At 34.0% G+C, this 20,748-nt stretch overlaps 2 protein-coding genes across 2 annotated transcripts; one reads left to right on the plus strand and one right to left on the minus strand.

Moving 5' to 3' along the window:
- Positions 1-112: 112 nt before the first annotated feature.
- On the minus strand, positions 113-7,881 carry LOC108205290 (E3 ubiquitin-protein ligase HEL2). The gene is made up of 8 exons (XM_017375192.2): positions 7,691-7,881; positions 4,092-4,265; positions 3,454-3,756; positions 2,670-2,878; positions 2,523-2,571; positions 2,340-2,429; positions 2,128-2,190; positions 113-2,012 (listed from the first exon to the last, which is right to left on the minus strand). The coding sequence occupies exons 2-8, from the start codon at positions 4,257-4,259 to the stop codon at positions 384-386; spliced, it is 2,511 nt and encodes an 836-aa protein (XP_017230681.1). The 5' UTR covers positions 4,260-4,265; positions 7,691-7,881; the 3' UTR covers positions 113-383.
- Positions 7,882-9,000: 1,119 nt separating this feature from the next.
- On the plus strand, positions 9,001-13,701 carry LOC108209635 (cysteine-rich receptor-like protein kinase 43). Its single transcript, XM_017380643.2, has 8 exons — positions 9,001-10,606; positions 10,996-11,408; positions 11,597-11,719; positions 11,839-11,966; positions 12,054-12,264; positions 12,338-12,569; positions 12,690-12,840; positions 13,233-13,701. Exons 1-8 carry the CDS (start codon positions 10,251-10,253, stop codon positions 13,545-13,547), a joined length of 1,929 nt encoding a protein of 642 aa, XP_017236132.1. The 5' UTR covers positions 9,001-10,250; the 3' UTR covers positions 13,548-13,701.
- The last annotated feature ends 7,047 nt before the right edge of the window (positions 13,702-20,748 follow it).

Raw genomic sequence — 20,748 nt, forward strand, 5'->3', positions numbered from 1 at the left:
ATTATCACTATAACAAAATATATATGGAGTATACAGATTAGGGTTCTTAGTAGCACCAACCTTTAACCACACAAAGTCCTTAATGAAAATCAAATTTGATGAAAACATAGTCTTAAAACAAAATATTCACTGTATTACCAAGTATACGACAAGGCATGCATATTGTACCAAAACGTTTGTCCCTGGTCTCTAATAAACCCAATTTACTAAATTTTTAGTCTTGCAAATCCAGACTTGGGTATTTTTTGATCACAGTCACAGGGCAGTGATGCCGCAAAAGGATTTGATATTAGCAGGCCTAACTTAAAAGTATTAGCTAAAACACTGATGGCAATTAAGTTACAAACAGCCACTTGACTGTCAATACGATCATATTCCCTCTGTTATCTTAAAATCGCCACTAGTTTCTTGCCGCCTCCATTCTGCCAGACCCCACCAACTGCCAACTTTCTTGAACGCTCATTACTTTGAGATGGTTTTTGTTGGGACAGATCAGGAGTAGATTCGGAATGACCCAGACCTAGAAGTGCTGCAGGGGAATCCTCGCCAAGGCGAACCCTGTGAAACTTAGAGGTTTTCTTGCGAGGCTTGTTCCCTTCCCCAATCTTTTTTGAGCTGCTACTTGACGTGTAGTCATTCAGGAGAGTGTTTTCAACTGGGACCATGATAGAAGAGCCTGAGTTAGTTACTCCATCAGCCACTGACACCTTAGACTTCCCTTTCATTGAACGATAACCATCTTTTTCTAAGATTTCTATGCCTTCTTCAGGTGGTCTGTGACCTGAATGCAAAACCTTTGCACTGCTTATCAAGTTGTCAGCCACGCCTGGGTTAATGCTTGTCTCAACTCCCACAAGCTTCTCCTTTCCTTTCCTGGAAGTCTTATGTTCTTTTAACTGACGGTTGACCATATCTGCACTAGTTTCTGAAGAGCTGCTGCTCACTAAATTGATCTTAGAAGCCTCAAGTAGCTCCTTTTGCTTCTGAGCGTCAGGACAAAGTTTAGCTAGTTCAGAGAGAAGATGTGACAAGCCAAACTGATGCACGTATGCAACATATTCACCTGTATTTATCACACCCTGTCGATATTCTCCGGATATAATTTTGAAAATAGTGTATCGGTCCTCGTCAAATAGTAAACCAGCTCGAATTCTTTGAACTAGAGACTTGTTAGCAGCTTTAGTTTCTTCCACCTTAACCAACAGTTGGTTACTAGCGGCTGAATCTTTTGTCTTTGTTAGGGAAACAGGTGGAAAATCAGCATTAGAAGAATAGGAACCTTTTGCTAAAAGATTCGGTTCAGAGGCAGAGTGGTTAACCTTTCTTGAGCCACTAACAGTACTTGATGACCGGTCAGAACCTGCTGATACACTCACATAATCCGCTAGAGTCCTGTTTCCAGGGATTGCATTATCATGTCGCACAAGTATACTTTCAGAGGCAGGCTTACCAAGGGAGGAACTGGAAGAAGCAAAGGAAGACTTATGTCCTGAAATTGTTGTCAGCCTTGACTTTGAACCACTGCTCGATGATGCTGTGGGGTGAAGATTTACTCGCGTCCCAGCTTGAGCAGAATGGAGGACAGCCACATTGTTATGGCGACGAAGGCGAGCAGCCATAGTATTCTTCCCTGACCCTTTCCCTTTGCTTCTCAAGTTTTGCTGATTATTTTTAGTAGACACGGGAAGTGGAGGAAAAGATGACTCTTCTAGGGGGACGTTCCTGGCATTCCGTCCCTGTTGATGATGGTGACTTGATGATGGCTCAAACTCTCTGCTAGAAGATAGTAATTCAAGTGGCCTGAATTTAGAATCATTTTCTGCTGCTGCTCCAATACTGGATAAAACTTCGAAACCAGATGAGCTAGCATGATGGATATTGGCATTAGTTGGCTCAAGGCTGGCTTGAACTGCTCTAGAAAGTTCAATGTCAAAATGATCCGGATGGAAACTGCGTCCTCTTCGATGACGATCTTGTTCAGTATTTCTTTCATATCTGAAACTTGTTGGGATCTTCAGATTTTACATGAAAATTAAGCACTATATTAGTACAAGAAATGGACATAGAGGTAATCAAAGCTAAATTCCGGTATATATCTTTCTGAAGATATAATCAATGATATATTACCTGCAACACAGCATTACGCTTGGACCTAGACATGCGTCCTCCATGCTCCATGGCATTATGTCTCTGCGGATTTTAAATTTCTTTTCAAAGTAAGATTCAATTCCAAAGATATCTTTAAAGATCACACAAGTATAGTCAGCTAAAAAACATACAATGAAATGACTTTTTCATGGATACAAATTTTTTTGTATGAACTTATGATAGGCACTCACCTTCATTTCAGACTCGGTTGCAAATACAATGAACTTTTTTGCTAGGCAGCCTTCATCTTCACAAAGCATGTGGTCACCACGAAAATGGATCTGAACATAACAATTTAATGCTAATTTCTGAATGGTCTATGCACTAAATAAAACTAAAGATATACAAAAATTGGGTCCAACAAAAATACTAGCCTCCAACTCATCATAGTTCCTGTAGTACTCAAAATGTCCCGGATGCTGCCTGCACTAAGGTAAGATTATTATGTAGAGGAGCAAATGCATTATTTTGAACAGCAAGCAAAATTAACTCTGCACAAAGAAAAGGAGAACATAGACAACCTTTGACATATATGACAGGTATAATGTTCCGTAGACATATGTGTATACAGCTCATTCTCCCCATAGAACGGGTTTCTGCAGAACTCACACATGGGATGTCCCATGAAACCACCTCTTTCAGCTTCACTGCCATCGACCTCTGAGTCACCAGTGTTTATATGCTGATTTAGTTGCTCTTTAGTATACAACTTTTGTTCACATATAAATATCTGATCAAGATTTAGATCAAAGTCAGAAAGATAGTTTTGGTAAAAAGGGAAAATCAAATTCTTGAGAAAAGAATGTATAAGAATAGACCTACCATACACTTTTCAAATTACAAGCTATGATAAAAATAAAAACCCCTTCAAATTCTACATGTGAAGTCCCATCAACTTTATCCGCAAATACATAAGAAAGTAGATATTAATAAAACAATTCAGATTACACGTAATATGTTTTTGCTAAAAATATTACTAGTCAGCTAACAAATATGGTCAAAGAAATGCCAATTCATTCCTATATTTCAAGTAAGGGTTACAAAACTCGAGCAAGAGAGGAAACTTATTACAGAAATCCATCTAATGCATTTTAACATTAACCTCATACAACACAACCACAGCTTTAAATTTCAGAGCTAGGTACCCGTCCAAGTCAAAGGTACACATATAATTTAAATTACAGGCTGGGAGAGAATTTATGTAGAAGACAGGAACAAGCAAAAAAGTCAAAAAACTAAGAAACCCACAAGGCTGCATAACAATTTAAATGTTCAAGCTGTAAATGATAGAATGAGCTATATTACCTTTCTGCCTTCTAGACAGAGATTGCACATGACCAGCTTATGGTGACATGATAAGTGATCCTTTAATTGGTCAATATTTTTAAAATTCCCATATCTTTTGGTATTTCCATTTCCTTGTTGATGCACCTTGTCGCAAATGATGCATGAAAGTTTACACATAGCTTTGACCGTCTTGTACTGATCAGGATCATCAAAAAATGCATGTGTGCCTTCATGATACCAATATGAGCCAGCTTTACCTTCTTTAGGCTCAGAAGGAAAAACTGAGAAGTCCCTGATCATACTTGTATAATCCCCTTGTGCCTGATTACCAAGTTACACCAATAAAATAGACTAATATTTAACAACTACTTATTCAGGCTCATATAAACTGCAACTATGTGTAATGTGTTAGAGCCGGTCATTTATTTAACCTTATCTGTAATAGCTTGTAACTAGCAGCAGAAGGTATAAAACACAAAGGGGAAAACGGATCTCGGACAAAAAAAAAAAGAAACGTATAAATCTATCATTTTCTAGACTTGAAAACTGGTGAAACAACAGTATTCTGACTGAAAACCATGATCCTCAAGAATCAAGACAGTAAATTACAAATAATTAAAATTTTTAATAAATAATTGAAATCTAAAAGCACGAACCTTGGTCACAAAGACAGTATCAAGGTTGGACTTGCAGATGCAACAGTTCTGATCATCACATATAAATCTAAGCCGAGCAACACAAGTAGAGCAGACCTCACGATGTCCACATTGTCCATAGGCAGTCCACTCAAGTGTCTCAGCACAGACAGCACAACTATCATCCATTTTTCTCTGTATAATAACGAAAATAAACCAAAATGAAACAAATAACATAAATCATACTCTGCACTAGTTGGCTTCCTAAAAATGTTCAAACATATGTCTTTATGTTTTACTTTTTCCAGAAAATAAAAGGCCATCCGTCCCACATTAGATGCTAAACTATTCCAGGTGCATATTATGAACAAACACATAATTTATTATATTTTGCTTAACATTGCTTTCGACTATTTTATGGTATCACTAGGTCATTAAACATTCTTCGCTAACCTTCACCACTGAGTACAAGTTAGGACAGTTTATGAGAGGTAAAATAGCTAGCAGAACAGACCAGAATACTCCATCTGCAACATGTGACACACTTTAACTCTTGAAAGCCAATGTAAGTTAATTTTGAATTCAAAGTTAACAATCAACTTTTTTTCCTGCACACGCTTGAATACACATTTATTTACATGTTTTTCAACTAATTCAGGTTTTCTATTTACTTTGTTTTGGATCAAATTAAATCTTGAATTGAGTGCCAAAACTTTCAAAAATCTAAATAGCCTACTATTTCAAACTGGCGGAAAAATAAAAAACCACGGCAAACAATAATTGAAGATGTCATTACATGTATAATACTAGAATTCAACTTAGGAAGAATGCTATCTTATTAGACGTCATGCAGAATGGGTATAGAAATTATCAAATTAATAAACCTAAAGCAAGTGCCTAGGTTATACCCTTTGGTGTCTGTGAACAGAGTAAAGTCTCACTCTATCTAGGAAAGGCAATCTGTAACTGACAATTTGTCATGGAATAGCACAAATGCATAATGTCCATGTAGAAATCAGGAGTTTGATGAGAACAAAATATATGCATGATTTAACCATTTGAGGGATCTAGGGCCCTGAAAAATCTAGATAAGAAAACAGATCAACTGGATAGCATTGGGATAGCCTAAAACACATATGCAAACATCCTAGGGATGCAAAAAAAACAAAGGTACTCAACTAACTTGCTTACAGAAGTGGGAAAGAACTGGATTAGTTGATGTTTAATTTAATTGAGAAATGGTGACACATACTTGTTTCACCAGCAACATTAATTAGGCAAGGGAGCAATGACTCAACCCACAACGCCTGATTGTGACCTTGAGTTGCATCTCCATAGCAGATTTTTTTGTAAAAGCTTAGGAACAAAATCTATACATATATCAATCAGAAAAGTAGAAACAGATTCTATAGAATAGAACGGACTACTGATCATCTTACAAGCTAATATAGTACAAAAGCAACTATAATCCGATATTCATTTATATTTATAACTCGATAGCAATTGGCAGAATTGGCATTCTCTGTGAATTCCCATCAAGAGCCAGAACCCCTTGGGAATCAGCTAAAATGATTCCACCTTTAAGATATTGATGAACACTCTTAAGTTTATCTGAAATGGCATAAATAAAACTAGTTATTTAGGTTTTTATGTTTGATTGAACTTTAACTTGCTCTGACTTTAAATCGTTCTAGAATTTTGACTCGCTGTCTTCTTAGAAAATGGGGTATCAACTGAATTGTCTTAACAATATTTAGTATTTTAAATACATTAAAAAAATTGTATTAGATATCATTAATTTAGTTAATAACAATATTGGTATTTATATAATATAAATAAAATAAGACCCCAGTTTTTGCAGGAAAATTATAAGTGCTCAAAATTCAGGAAAGGGTTAAATTTGGGGGCAAGTTAAAGGTAAAACATAAACAACCTAAATACCTAGTTTCATTTACAGTCCGTTTATGCTAAAGTCAAGAGTGTTTCATCAATATTTCGAAGATGGAATCATTTCAGCTTTATTCCAAATGGGTTTAGGCTCTTGATGGGAGTTCTCACAAAATGTCAATGCCAACAGGTGGCTGGTATTGGAACTTTAACCTGTAAAGGGGGAGGTCGTGTTTATGGGTCAAGGTAGACTATTAATATAGATCTGAAGAATGGAGATGTCCTGCATTCGTATATGTTAGGGGATTAAACATGTCGTGATTTTATGTAATTGCTTCGCTACCCTTATATACGATTGTATATATATATCTTATTCTAGTTGCTTATGTGCTAAATTAGCTTGTTAGATAATTACTAATTAGTCATCCGCTTTATAGATTTTATTTCTACTTTTCTGGTTGATATATCATATATGTATAGATTTTTTTCCCCAAGTTCTTACAAAAAAATTCTGCCATGGAGGTGCAACTCCAAGGGCATGACACGTGTTGTGGGTTGAATCATTGCTACTTTGCCTATTTGATGTTGCTGGTGAAACAGGTACCATGTCACCATTTCTCAATTATTTTGCAAGCAAGTTAGCTGAGTCCCTTTATTTTCTATACACACTATTTTCTATAAAACCATAATGCAGCCCCTTCCTAGAAATTCCAAAAGAGAATGTTCTAAATTCCTATCAGAAATAAACTATAAGGTGCATAAAGAAAGAAAAACATCTCCAATACACCTTGGTTTGCAAACAACATAGAGATCAGCACTAAAATTCGAGTAAATGAAACCAAATCTCTGTTACTTTGCACAAATGAGACCAACTCTCATTCATCATGACAAATTATTCTTCTATATTTAATTATTTATGGATTAATGAAAGAGGGTCTAAAATGTATATTTCTGTCTTTTTAATTTAACTACAAATGTGCCAGTAGAACCTTACTCTAATCAACCAAAGGCCATCCAATCAACCAAAGGCCAAATGCCCAATACCATCAGGGGCAATACACAGCTGCCTTATATGCCTTATAAGCTCATCAAATGCAAACATTTAGAAGCAGCAACTTATAACCTCATCAAATCCAAAAAATATCACTTGTATGGCTTTTATACATTCAGAAATCAGAATCCAAAAGGCCAGATAATTACACAAGTTATAGGATAAAAATTAGTTCGCGCAGTCCAGCTTTTGCGCAATGATCCAGTAGATTGCAAGCACAACTGATCAAACAAAATGAACACATGAAATTTTTACATTTCATCAAATGACTATTACACTGAGTCGGTGACTACAATACAACAGGGAAATCTGATACAAGTTCAGAAAAAACCCAATCCACTTGGTAATAACCAAAGTCAAATACTTGTGATCAAATAGAGATCACCTTATAGCCTTCAGAAACATTAAGAAAAACTCGAAAAGCGCAATGCGGGTATATCCTATTCACTCCAAACAACATTTAATTAAAACATACATGATCCAAATCCAAACATTTCTGCGTACTTAAAACAAATATACAAACATATGCAACTTTATATTACTTCCAAGCAAAAGGGCTAAACAATAACATAAAAAAACAAACACCCAGAGTAAAGAAAGTGAAGATCAAAGCTTAAACTAAATGGGTAGCTAAAAATCTGCAGATATAAAACAATTCAATACATTCAAGATTGGGGCAAACCTTAAGTTAGGGCTTGATCAAGATTGGAGCAAAGGGTGATTCAGAAAATGGGCTCTGAATATTTCTTGTCAATCACCGAGTATACAAGATTTTAAATATATTAGAGGAAAATATTCGGGGTTGATTGTGTCGAGACCATTTTCTAAGGTTGTATGTAAATGTTTCAGAGTTATAAATACGTTGGCAAGCGGCAGCTTGTTTGGGGGCGGGTAGGGAACTAAGGGAAGGCTGCAGGGGTAAAATTGTATTTGTAAAGATTTCTTTTTGACTTACTAAAATGGTTAACATTTGTAAATCTTTGGGAAGTTTGGTTAAAATTATTGTGTTGTTTGATAAAAAAAAGTGATATTTAATAATTATTTTTGATATTTAAATATTTTGAATTATAATATAATAATTTAATATTTTGGATGAGGTATGATGGTGAAATTTATAATATTTTTCTGAAACACCGACAAGTAGTTTGAACATTAGAATCTATTTTTTCTAAAACCGGTTTTTATAGTAAAAATTATTGTTTGAAAAATTATTTTTAGATTTATCAAATAGATATTAACCTTTTTTTAATATTTTACTAATATTGTCATGGGAAGCAGTAATGTCAAATGAAAACTTAATTTAAATTATATTAATCTTTTTGAAACCATTTAAGTTGTATTTTATTTCATAGCGTAATATTCTAAATAAAATATTAAATAATTGATGTAAAATGTCAATATTTGGCAGTGAAGTGGTTTGGAACAAAGGATAGGAGACGCTTAAAAAAGCTTATAATTTTTGGATTGTTGGATGAATATCCAAGCATCAAGATGCAAAGCGGCTAATGAACAAAATCTTATTTAGGGTCTGTTTGGGGGTGCTGTTAAAAAATGCTGTGCGGGTAAAAAAAGTGCTATGGTAGAAATCGGATAACTGTTTGGTAATTTTTTTGATATTAGCTTATTTTAAGTTATAATATAAAAAAAATATTTTTTGTAGTGATGTTTGATAATAAAATTTGTAACAGCTTCCTGCAAAAGCTGAAACCAGCTTTTTCCAAAAGGACCTACTTTTTCTAAAAGCAGCTTTTCAACTAAAAGCTGCTGTTCAGAAAAGCTGCTTTTAGATTTACCAAACAGTTTTTCACCTGCTTTTCAGCAAAAAGCTGCTGTTGTTGTCTGCAACAACCACCCCAAACAGTAACTTATTCGGAAGTAACTTCATTTTAACCTCGACTTTACTTATTTTGATCAAGTATGGCCTATTCTCAACATCAACTTATTTAAAGAGATAAAGATAAGTCAACTCATGGACATATATCATGCTCTACAGAAGAATAATTCTATCACACTTAATTTTCAAAATCAGAATGCTACTTCTTTTAGTGAAACTTGATCCTGGCAGCTCAAATTCCGAAGACAGTGGAGATCCTCCTTCTACAAGACCCATTGCGTCGTATGATGGTCTTGAATGTCAATATCAAACAGCAAGCTATAAAACAAATTCTTTCAAGTTTATGGAAATCACCGTAATGAAGTTTTTGATTCTAAGGCTTTGGCTGAAGCTAGGAAGGTTCGAGACGAGGATGCTTAAGTACAGGTCATGGAAGCCTGAGGCATCAACTCCCACTTCAAGTCTAGGCTCTGTCAAGAGGGCTGTAAATTTCTTAACTGTGAAGGATTAGGTGCAACTGACAGGAAGCCGAACACTTAAATGTGATTATCATAAAATGCAAAACTGATCATTCATGTGCAGGTGTGTTTTATCTTTAAACCTTTGCATTCAGTTGTTATAAACTCGTAACATGATCAAAGATTCAGACGCATTGTCCAGTGTTACAGTTTCAACAGTGAATTTTTTTTTTTTTTTTGCCACCACTAATCCAGAACTCCATATCCAGGCCCGTGTGGCCTAGATTATAGATAACTTGTAAGTTGAAAAATGTACATAGTTTATAACTTAAAAGTGACTTGTGAGCCGAAACAAGTACCTTTCACCACCGAAATTTTAGGTATGTATCTGAATTCCAACAGATAATATATTCCACAGAAGACTATGACTTGCATGGACAAGTAGTAGTTGAAATAGACAACTTGTTTTCCATGAAGACCTGAGCTGGTTGACCCAGCTTAGGGCAGCATTGTAATCTACCATTCATATGATGACTTCCTCACCATAGAAAATTTCAGCTATGAACCTTCTTAAATTAATAGTAAATGTGCAGAAACGCAATATTAATTAACTTCAACATTAGATAAGTTAAGACAAGGTAAACGCTCAAATCAGTTGATCGACTTATAAGTTACTTATAAGATAACATAAACATATTTCTCACATAGAGACCAAACCAACAGTTGGATTCACTTGGGGCTACAATTTGGATTAATCCCTTTATGTCCAAAAGTGCATGCACCAAGTCTTTAAGTCCAAACATAGAACCTGAGGTCTTCCACCAGCAACTTATGTGCAATAAAACAAGACAATTATGACACTGCAGCCTGCAGATACTTCAGACAAGTTATACTATTGATATTTTATAATCTAGACTCAAGAGTCCTGCATCATCTATTTTCTTCAAGAAATGAGGAGGATCCTCATTTGCAGTATTTTTGTTCTTGTGTTTACGATCATGCAAGGAGTTCGATCTGATCCCCAAGCAGAGGAGCTGCTTCGACAGTGCAGTAATTTCAACACAACCAACGACTTGTCGGTGTTTTTAAGCAATTTTAATAAGACATTTGGAGACATGAGGAAACAGTTGTCAAACGCTCACTTTGCAACAGCTTATTATACTGATGTATTTGGAATGATACAGTGCAGGAACTATCTATCTATTGCAGACTGTCTTGCTTGTTTTGATGCTGGCCTCGCACAGATCAGACGCGATTGCCCTCAAGCGGATGGTGCTCATCTGATCTACCAGGGATGCTTCCTCAGGTTTGATCAACTTTCTTGAACTACTTCATGTGTAGTTGACCATAACCTCCAACAAGATTCGATGATCAGGGAGGTTACATCAATATGCTAAAAATAATTATATTGTGAATGTTGAAAAATGTTTGTTGTAGCATAAGATCCTGTTGGGGTCTTTCTTTAACACTTTAAGGTTTTAAATGAGCCGGTTACTTAACATGGTATTACAGCTCAATTTAGGAGAAGACCCACGCGTGAGTCCCTCCATCATCATAATATTGGTGGATGTTGCAATCGTATGATTGAGGGGATTGAAAAGTAGTGAGACTAAAAAAGATATGTAGCCAAAAATTCACCAGGTTTTTACAGTTTAATTTTTTTAGTAATTTTTTTTTTTGGTTTTTTTGATTAAGGTATGAAGCTCGCAACTTCTATAAACAAATATCATTTGAAGACTCTTCCGGGGTATGTATAAATAACCGGACTGCTCCAAAAGCAACTGCTTTTCAACCAGCTGTTGAAGGGTTGTTAACAGAACTTGTGGCTGCCACACCAAAGATCAAAACTTTCTTTGCAGCAGCAAAAAGGCAGGTTTTTGATGGTGGCCCAACAGCAATAGCAACAGTGTATGTTGTGGCACAATGTGTAGAAAATATTAGCCGGAGTGACTGTGATACGTGCTTATCAAGAGCGTATATCAATGTGGAAACATGTCCTCCTCAAGCAGGGGGGAGCTCGGTAGATGCTGGCTGTTTCCTGAGATATTCTGATACTCCTTTCTTTTCAGATAACGATGTTACTGATATCGCGATTTACCTAGAAAGAGGTGACACATTGATCAACCGAGTCACTTTTGCTTTCTAATCATATAAGTATCTTGGTCTAGGTTCTTTAAAAAATTCGTCGTTGTTTTGTTGCATAACGTTAATCAAGACTATCAGCCATATTTCACTTCAGATTACGAATTTATGATATGTGATCTGTTCATGTGATGAGTGAAATTGTGCATTCCAGGTGGTTCAAACACGAAGACACCCCTGATCGTGGGATTGATTGGTGGTCTATGCCTTGTTCTGCTTATGCTTGCTCTGCTTTTATGGTATCGAGTACTGAGAAAACCGAATAAAGCTGAAAGAGGTGATTAATATTAGCCAACAAAGATCGTTATGCACAAATTTATGATACATTTCAATGAGATGGATAATTCTGTCTTTACATATCACTCTTTAGATGAATTAGTTTTCTTGGTACTGTAGGCAATATATTAGGCGTAACCAAGTTGCAGGGAGCAATGCTGTACAATTACAAAGATTTGAAATCAGCAACAAAGAATTTTAGTGTAGAATACAAAGTCGGGGAAGGAGGTTTTGGAGACGTATACAAGGCGAGTACTTCAGTATAACAACCATCTCAGACTCACATTAATACGTATAATTAACTTTGTGTACTGAATTAACTATGTCGTGAACAGGGCATTATAGAGAACGGACACATAGTTGCAGTAAAGAAACTTGCTGTAGTGACAAGCAAGGAAAAGGCGGATTTTGAGAGCGAAGTTAGGCTTATAAGTAATGTTCATCACAGAAATATTCTCCGTCTTCTAGGATGCAGTGGAAAAGGGCCAGTGCAGCTTCTCGTGTATGAATACATGGAAAACGGAAGCCTTGATACATTTTTATATGGTGAGTTGTTAGCCTTAAACTGACAACTCCAGAGCTTCTTCATGTTTAATCTGAAACACATTCTTATGGGCAGGTGAGAAACGCGGCACCCTCAGCTGGAAACAACGGATTGACATAATCTTGGGTATAGCCCGGGGTCTTGCTTATCTACATGAACAATTTCATGTTTGCATCATACACCGAGACATGAAATCTAGCAATATTCTACTTGATGATGGCTTTCAACCCAAAATTGCAGATTTCGGGTTGGCAAGACTTCTGCCAAAGGACCAAAGTCATCTTACCACTAGATATGCAGGGACCTTGTAAGTCCTCATCCTAATAATAAATCATCTTCTCTCCACCTCTTAACATTACATTCATATGGCCTTAATTAAGATACTATATGACGGAAAATTTCACAAATATAATTTCAAATAATCCAGGGGTTACACAGCACCAGAGTATGCTATTCACGGGCACTTGTCTGAGAAAGTTGATACCTACGGATTTGGAATCGTTGTCCTTGAAATAATCAGTGGCCGAAGGTGCAGTGATATGATGAATGAGCTTCGCACTGAATCTCTTCTCCCATATGTAAGTGTTTCCTTCTGTAAAACCTCCTCAAATACCTTAAGATTGCATTTGAGAACATGTATTTCATTTCAAATTTTGGATCTCAAGTGACATGATTTGAGGTGCCATTTCAAATATTCAGTTTTATACTAGTATTTGAATGTCCTGGATTTCAAATGAAATCCAAATCCATTTGTTTTATATATCCACACACGTCATTTGATCAAATCCAGTACACCGATTTCAAATGAAATTCAAGTTCCCAAACAAGTCATAAGGTTTTCACTGAGTTGGTCATTTATCATGGTATCAGTTCAACGGTACGCACAGTGGGAGAATGTTGAATAATATAGTATCCTGTTAAGACCTCCCTCTAATACCTTAACGTTATCATCTATCATGGTGCAACACAGGCATGGAAACTGTATGAGAGTGGCAGACACTCCAAGTTGATCGATGAGACAATAGACCCGAGTGAATACGATGTCGAAAATGCTAAGAAGATGATAGAGATTGGTCTCAAGTGCACTCAGTCACCAGTATCCATAAGGCCAGCAATGTCTGAAGTTGTTGTTCTGCTCGTAAATGATGGATCACTCGAACAGAAGCCTCCGAACATGCCTAAATTTGTCCAGATTACTCACGGAGTCGACAATGATAGCTCCACATCTACTGCACCATCGTTCTCTAAGGCCACTGCTACTTTCACCAAATTCACAGGGCGTTAACAGGTTCTTATTGTAAGACAAAAAATTGAAGTGTTCCTAGATATGCTTATTAATTTGGAACTTAGGACTTTATATTCAAAAGAGAAATTCTCTATGGTACACTCGTGTAATTTGCTTTTCCTGTTGGTATAACTACATTTCTGACTTCTATGCATGATACTCTCATAGTAATGTTTCACTCCCACCTATACACTTCTGTTAACAAAACGTTAAAGTTTAAGTAAACATGCCATTACAAGTATAAAACTAAATATTTAAATTATATTAAATTATACATTTATGTATCCTTATGCAAGCTTGTTTTTTTATGTCACTCTTCCGGTTAATTGATTGTTTGAATTTTGTTAGTTGATTCCTCAAATCGATGTTTGTATGTGTGTGTTCCGATTGTGTTTGTGTGGTGCGTGTGTTCTGATGGAGTCACAACGATGATTGGCGGCGATGGTTTGGTCGAGATCGAAGCCACGAGAGAAGAGAGAGTGAGAGTATAGGGTGCGATGGGTCGTGTCGCCGAAACCGGAGATCGGAGGCGACGACGTTAGTATTTAACGGAGGGAGGTGGAGGTTGGGTTAGAGGTGGTATTGGGGGATTCGTGACGGAGGGAATATGGATGGAAGATGGTACGAGGAGTTGAGGGAGAAAGGGCGGCCGACGGCTTGCCACAACACCGCTGTTATGAGATGGGTTGTTACCCAGGAAAAGTAGAAAGAAAGCTCAGACAAAGAGATTGATTGATTTGAGGCGGCCGGACTGTCCGGTGAAGTGGGTATCAATTAATTGAATTATAAAATTATCTAATAATTGGAATTCTGTCAAAATTAACGACCGACTAACTTTTAGCTTAACGGAAAGGTATTGGTGGGAAAGTTTTTATATCATGAGGGTATCATGCGTGGAAGTCAAAAATGTAGTTGTACCAATGGGAAAAACCAATTACACGAGTGTACCATAGAGAATTTCCCTATTCAAAAATTTGAATTATCTAAATTATTCGATTGAAGAATTTATATGGAATAAGGACACATTGTAAAATTTTAAAAAAAACAAAAACAAATAATATAAAATTTAAAAATTTAATAAACAAATTGAATATGATTATATAACATAACTTTACCGTGTGCGATATACGGGCAAAATTGCTAGTTGTAAGACCAAAAATTTAAGTGTTCCTAAATATGCTTATCAATTTGGAATTTAGGACTTTATATTCAAAAAAAATTGAATTATCCAAATTATTCACATTTACAGATCGTGATTCAGCACGTATCGGGTTTTAAAAATCAACCGGAATCAGATCATATAATAATGATTTGTTGCAGCTAAGTCCTCATACTTGGAAAAAACCGCTTTTCATCTTTTGCAGGAATTTTTTATAAATTTCGTCAATAAAAACTTATTAAAAATATTATTATTCATATTACAATTCTAAATATATCAATATCAAATTATATGATTTTTACAATATTTTTCCTGACAGCACAATCGGTTTTTAACAGTACTTTTAAACAGATTTTAAATTACTCAATATGTTAGACGCGATTTCTTTTGCGAGATTAAAATCACTCGCTAATAAAAGAAAACCGGCATGACAACGTGTCAACGGTATCAATTATTTGTTACAGACCAAACTAATATATACCGAATGATGAATGTGAGTATGCAGCCAATGAATGTGAGTTATGCAGCCAATGTGAAACAAATTTTATAGAAAAAATCTGACTCGTGGGATTTGATTCATTCATACATGATATAAAAACACAAATATATTCCAAACAATAAACAAAAATCTATGGCGTCGATATCGTGATATGGCCGGCCTTTGTGGTCTAACAAGCAAACCTTGGACCACCAAGTTATGATGATTATTTTTCAAAAGTATTAATTGATGAAATAGTCTTAAAATATCAAAAAGGAACTTTTTGAACGATTGTGACTTGGACATAAACAATACGGACGAATTTATGTGTCACATTGCCATAAATAATAATTTCATAATTTTTTTATTATTCTTTTAAATTTTTTAACCAAAAGTGAAAATAAGTTAAAAGTAGAAAAAATTGTATTAATTTGAATATTTAAATTTAAGATAATAGATTTTAATTTTGTAATATTTTCAGAGTAATCATAGTATAATTTTTAAGCCAAGTGGGTGTTTGACACGGGCTTATAAGCTTGGCTTCTGGAATTATAAGTTAGAAGCACTTATTTGTACCGTTTGTGTAATAAGTCAAGAAGTACTTAAAAAAAGCTATGAATGCTAGTTTTTTTCTCACGGCTTCTACTTATTTTCCAAACACTTTTATTACTTATAAGTCTAAACTTGCTTCTAACTTTTACTCCACTTTTTTATTTTAAGCAATAGCATTTATTTTAAACTCACCCACCTGCCCCTAAGTTTCAAGTTTCAGATACAAGTGGTTGACTCTTCGATGTCTTTGGAATAATTCAATTACTTTTAAATGCATCGTTTACCTGCACTATATTAAACCGGTGCGGTTTGCAAGCAGCGACCACAAACGATTAGTTGCAACTTGCAAGGTAGAAAAATAAGTGGTTGATGATGAAAATGGTAGAGATATTTATATTTTTGGGACTAAATATATAAAAGAAATTATATAATATTGAAATATTAGTCAATGATTTATCTATTTTTGATGTGAGATAAGCTAGCTATAAATTTCTTTAAATTATAACCAAGTAATATGTGTTTTAATTATTGATCGGATAAGAAAAAAAAGAAGGATTAAAAGCTACAAATGAAATTTAATATGTTTGCAGGAAATGATTTTGAGCTATCTAAGGGCAAATCCAGCAGTGATCCAAAGATCCAAATTTGGGGCAGATTACCCCAAATTCTGCTCCAGCAGTGATCCAAATTTGGATCAGTGAATAGTACTGATCCAAATTTGGATCACCACTGTTCACTGATCCAAATTTGGATCACCTACTTTATCATAAAATAATGATTTTGTTATTTTTATATATTTCGTTTATCGGACTTAAAATTAATTTGTGATATTAATATATAATTATTAATAGTTTATAATTAATAATTAATAAAATTAATGTTTTAGTAAAAACTTAGAATAATAGGAAAGTAAATTTTATAGAAATCGAAAAAAAAACTACATGACATGCATAAAATAAAAAGTACATATAATGTATAAAACAAAATTAGAATACCGGGAGATCCTTAAACTTCATCTTCATTTCCTTGATTTTGAGATACTTTGATCGATGTTAAAAAAATAATTAAAATATTTAATTGAATATAATATAAGTAGTTAATAATGATTAAAAATTAAATTTAAGATTATATAATTTAATATAAAATTTATGTAATATAATATACAAAAAGTAATTGGGATCAGAATTTGGATCACGCTGCTGGATTTGATCAGAAATTTGGATCAGAATTTAGATCACTTGATGATCCAAATTTGGATTTTTGGATCACAATTGCTGGAGATGGCCTAAGAAAAGGCAATTTTTGATTTCATGATTAAATTATAAATCAAGTAATAATACATGTATTAAGATTTCAATTTTTGATTAAAGAAATTTTTAATCATCAAATAACAATTATAACATGCCGTGATTAGTGGTGGCCAAACGGGCGGTCCGGGACGGGCCGGGCCGAATTTTTATCGGGCCAGGTTATAGAAACATGATTCGTAACCGGCCCGTCTGATTAGGCGGGCCAGTCCGGTTCCGGGCCGAATTCGTCTGAATCAGCTCGTGAACCGATTCGCGGGTTCACGAGTTGAAACGGTTCATTTTTTATTTTTTTTAAATCTATTTTTTATTTGTTTTAATCAAATATTTGTTTTAAATAATCATTTTATTTTATAAATAAAAGAAGTCAATAGAAAAGAAGTCAGGAAAAAATAAAATAAAGCACGACACAAATCATATTTAGTGTCTTGGAACGGGAAGTCTGGAACTCGCAAGCGGGCCGAACGATTCGTTCGATTTGCCTGTTACTTGCTTTAATTCGTGAACTGTAAAGTTATATTTATAAAACCGCAAATTATCATATATATTAAATAAAATAAAATAAAATAAAATAAAAGAGGACGGTACCTCTGTATAATTTTATTAATTAAAAAAATATTTTACAATTAATTTGAGAGGACTCCTTTTTAAAAAACGGAACAAACCGCAGGTGAACGTTAGAAGCAGGGGAACGTTGGCGCGTGAGGGAAACGATCGGGCCTGGATTCGTTCGAACCGGTTGATTCGTTCGATTCGTCCAGCCCGTTCGATTCGTCCAGCTCGTTGACAGCTCGTGGCAGCTCGTTGACTTGCGGTTCGTTCGTTTGGTTGGTTCGTTCGAACCGCGAGTCGTTCGCCCGGTTCTTAGCTCGGTAATTCGCGGGCCGGTTACGGACCGGTTACGATTTCTTATATCCTGATTCGTATTCGATTCGGGATATTTAACGAGCCGGTCCGGGCCGGTTCAAATTCGTTACGGGTCGAATTTTAACGAATAATTTGACGGTTCAGTTCCGAACGAGCGGTTCGAAACCGCTCATTTGGCCAGCTCTAGCCGTGATTGAGTAGTACATGATTTGTGCTCAAGGAAACCGATAAAATATGTAAAGTATATATATATAAGTAAGTATATATATATATATATATATATATATATATATATATATATATATATATATAATTTGAAAATTAGTTAAAAGTTAGGTTAACTGAAATTAATTGATATAATATACTGTGTAAAATTTGTTTAACCGATAAGATACTGTGTTTATTAACTATATTGGTTGGTTATATTCTAAAAATAGTAGTATATATTAATATTTTGATTTGTTATAATAGAATATATCGCTTCAACATGGTGTAATAAATGATATATGAAATTTTGAAATAGATTTCTTACGACAGAGATTTGACAAATATAGTCGAGGGTGGTTATATTTATAAATAAACATATTTAGTCTATTCTAATATGCAACCTTCAAATTTTTAAAATAACGAATAGATTATATGTAATGTTTAGTCAAAAATCGGTCAATTTGACTATTTGAAAACTATGAAAACTAAAATAGACATTTGTTAACAGGTGAATGAAGCTGGATGCGCTGAACGACACACTCATTTTTGATTTAGATTGTTTGACAACTTTTTTTCTAATCTGGATGATGCCAAAAACAGCTGGACGAGAGACCATAGAGAATATAGCAGGTGTCGTCCAGAAGTGTATTGTAACCCTAAACTTGGTTGTATGGTGGCACTCGCATATCATTTCTTTAAAAATTTGTTAAAAACGTGTAATTGTTCTCTTCTTTTAAATAATAAAAATTACATATAAATGTTATTAATATAAATTTTGCATTAGAATTAGATTTAATATTATGCAACTGGAAGGTTCACTATTTTTTAATAAAAATATTTAAAATTTATAATTTTTTTATATATTATATTGTTATATATATAATAATTTAAAATTTTGAATATTAAAAATTTTCACCTTCATGAAAACTTATCTTTCAATTTATGTTAATGAGCCGAATTATCAAAAAATTAATATTTATATCTATTTTTTTGAAGATAAATATTTATATCTATTATTAAATATTTAAAATATGTATTTGATTATTAAGAAAATATTAAAATTCAAAAAAGATAAAATAAATAAAAGTCACCAGATATAAATATACAGATGACAAAAAATATAACTGATTTAACAGTATTCATGTATTATAAACCAGTCATCCAGATATATTAGAAAAAAAAAAATAACAAACAACAACATTTCATTCATTCAAAATTCAAATCATTCAGAAATTCAACTCGTTCAGAAATAACTTTTCAGATTTGACAAATGACCCCTAAAAGTAGACGAAACGAATAGTAATTTTTAAGTTAACGTAGACCAAATCAATTGCGAGCTACAAATATTTTAGTTAATGTAGGTTGAATTACTTGAAATGTTATTGCGTTAGTTTTCAGATTAAAGAATTGGAATATTTTATATATTAAGCTATACAAAGTAGAATGACTGATTAATGTGCAATGAGGTCGTAATTGATGGTTTGGGATTTGTTCGGACTTGTATCTGATGTTTGTTTTGTTTAACATTTTATTCCAATAAACCTATTCATCTGTCTAAAAAAGACCCAAGTCCAGAACTAAAAAAAAGAAATCATTGGACAAAAAAGTTGTCTTGAGTTCATTTTGTCATAAATTATAATTAGTTGCATTTATAGCTGCGAACTGTATTTTCGCAAGAATTTTCAAGAGATAATATATCGTAATTTCTTTTGAAAAAGATGATATTTAACATATATTCAAATAGCTTTATATATATTACTTTATATATATTAATATTATAGTATAGTAGAGTAGATGCATTACTTTAATCAGGGCGATCTTCCTATTAATTTTGTTAAGCAAGCAAATAACGAAGTGCATGTTTGAACCCGTATATCTTGTATGCTTAATATCTTTATTGATTTTATGTCTTCTCCATTTTGCATTTTGTGTTGGAGACAGTATTTAGCTTAATAAAATCCTTCCTTTTCCAAAAAAAAAAAAAGAAGTGGAATTTTTTTTAAAATTATTAATTAACGATAACATTACTTCCCCTATACAAAGAAGAAGATATTTTTAAATGGAAGATTTTCTCATAATTTTTTATTATAATTTAATGATATATATTTTCTCACAACATGATTCAAAGCCGGAAATATTTTTGAATTTAAATTATTATTCGACAAATATATACAGGCTAATATACATCCACGGCCACCTTCTCACTTCTGACTTCTGAGTTATGACCCACAAGGGCACAACACACAAATATGGCTTCCATTGATACCTCTAATTTAAGCCAAGCAAACACATCACATATGGATCAGAAAAGACACCTTGACCTCAAGCGCACATATCTCAGGGTTGGTTTATGCCTTTAGAAGAACGACTGAGGTAACAAAAAAAGAAATCAAGTAAATATTTCATATAATCTTTGCTTAAGTAAATAATTCCAGTTGAGCAATGAAAAGAAGTCAAATTCTAAAAAATGATGTAAAAATATGTAATATGGGTGATGTGACAATATAAATAACATAAATAATTTCACCCGCGGGCCGCGGCGGTGTATTTAATTTTCATCATTCTGAAGTAAATCATTCTTTTTCTTAATGCCGGTAGAATGATTTTACAGTGATAATCGAATCTCGACTT

This window comes from Daucus carota, chromosome 1, assembly GCF_001625215.2.
Source record: "Daucus carota subsp. sativus chromosome 1, DH1 v3.0, whole genome shotgun sequence".
In the NCBI taxonomy this organism is placed as follows: Eukaryota; Viridiplantae; Streptophyta; class Magnoliopsida; order Apiales; family Apiaceae; genus Daucus; species Daucus carota.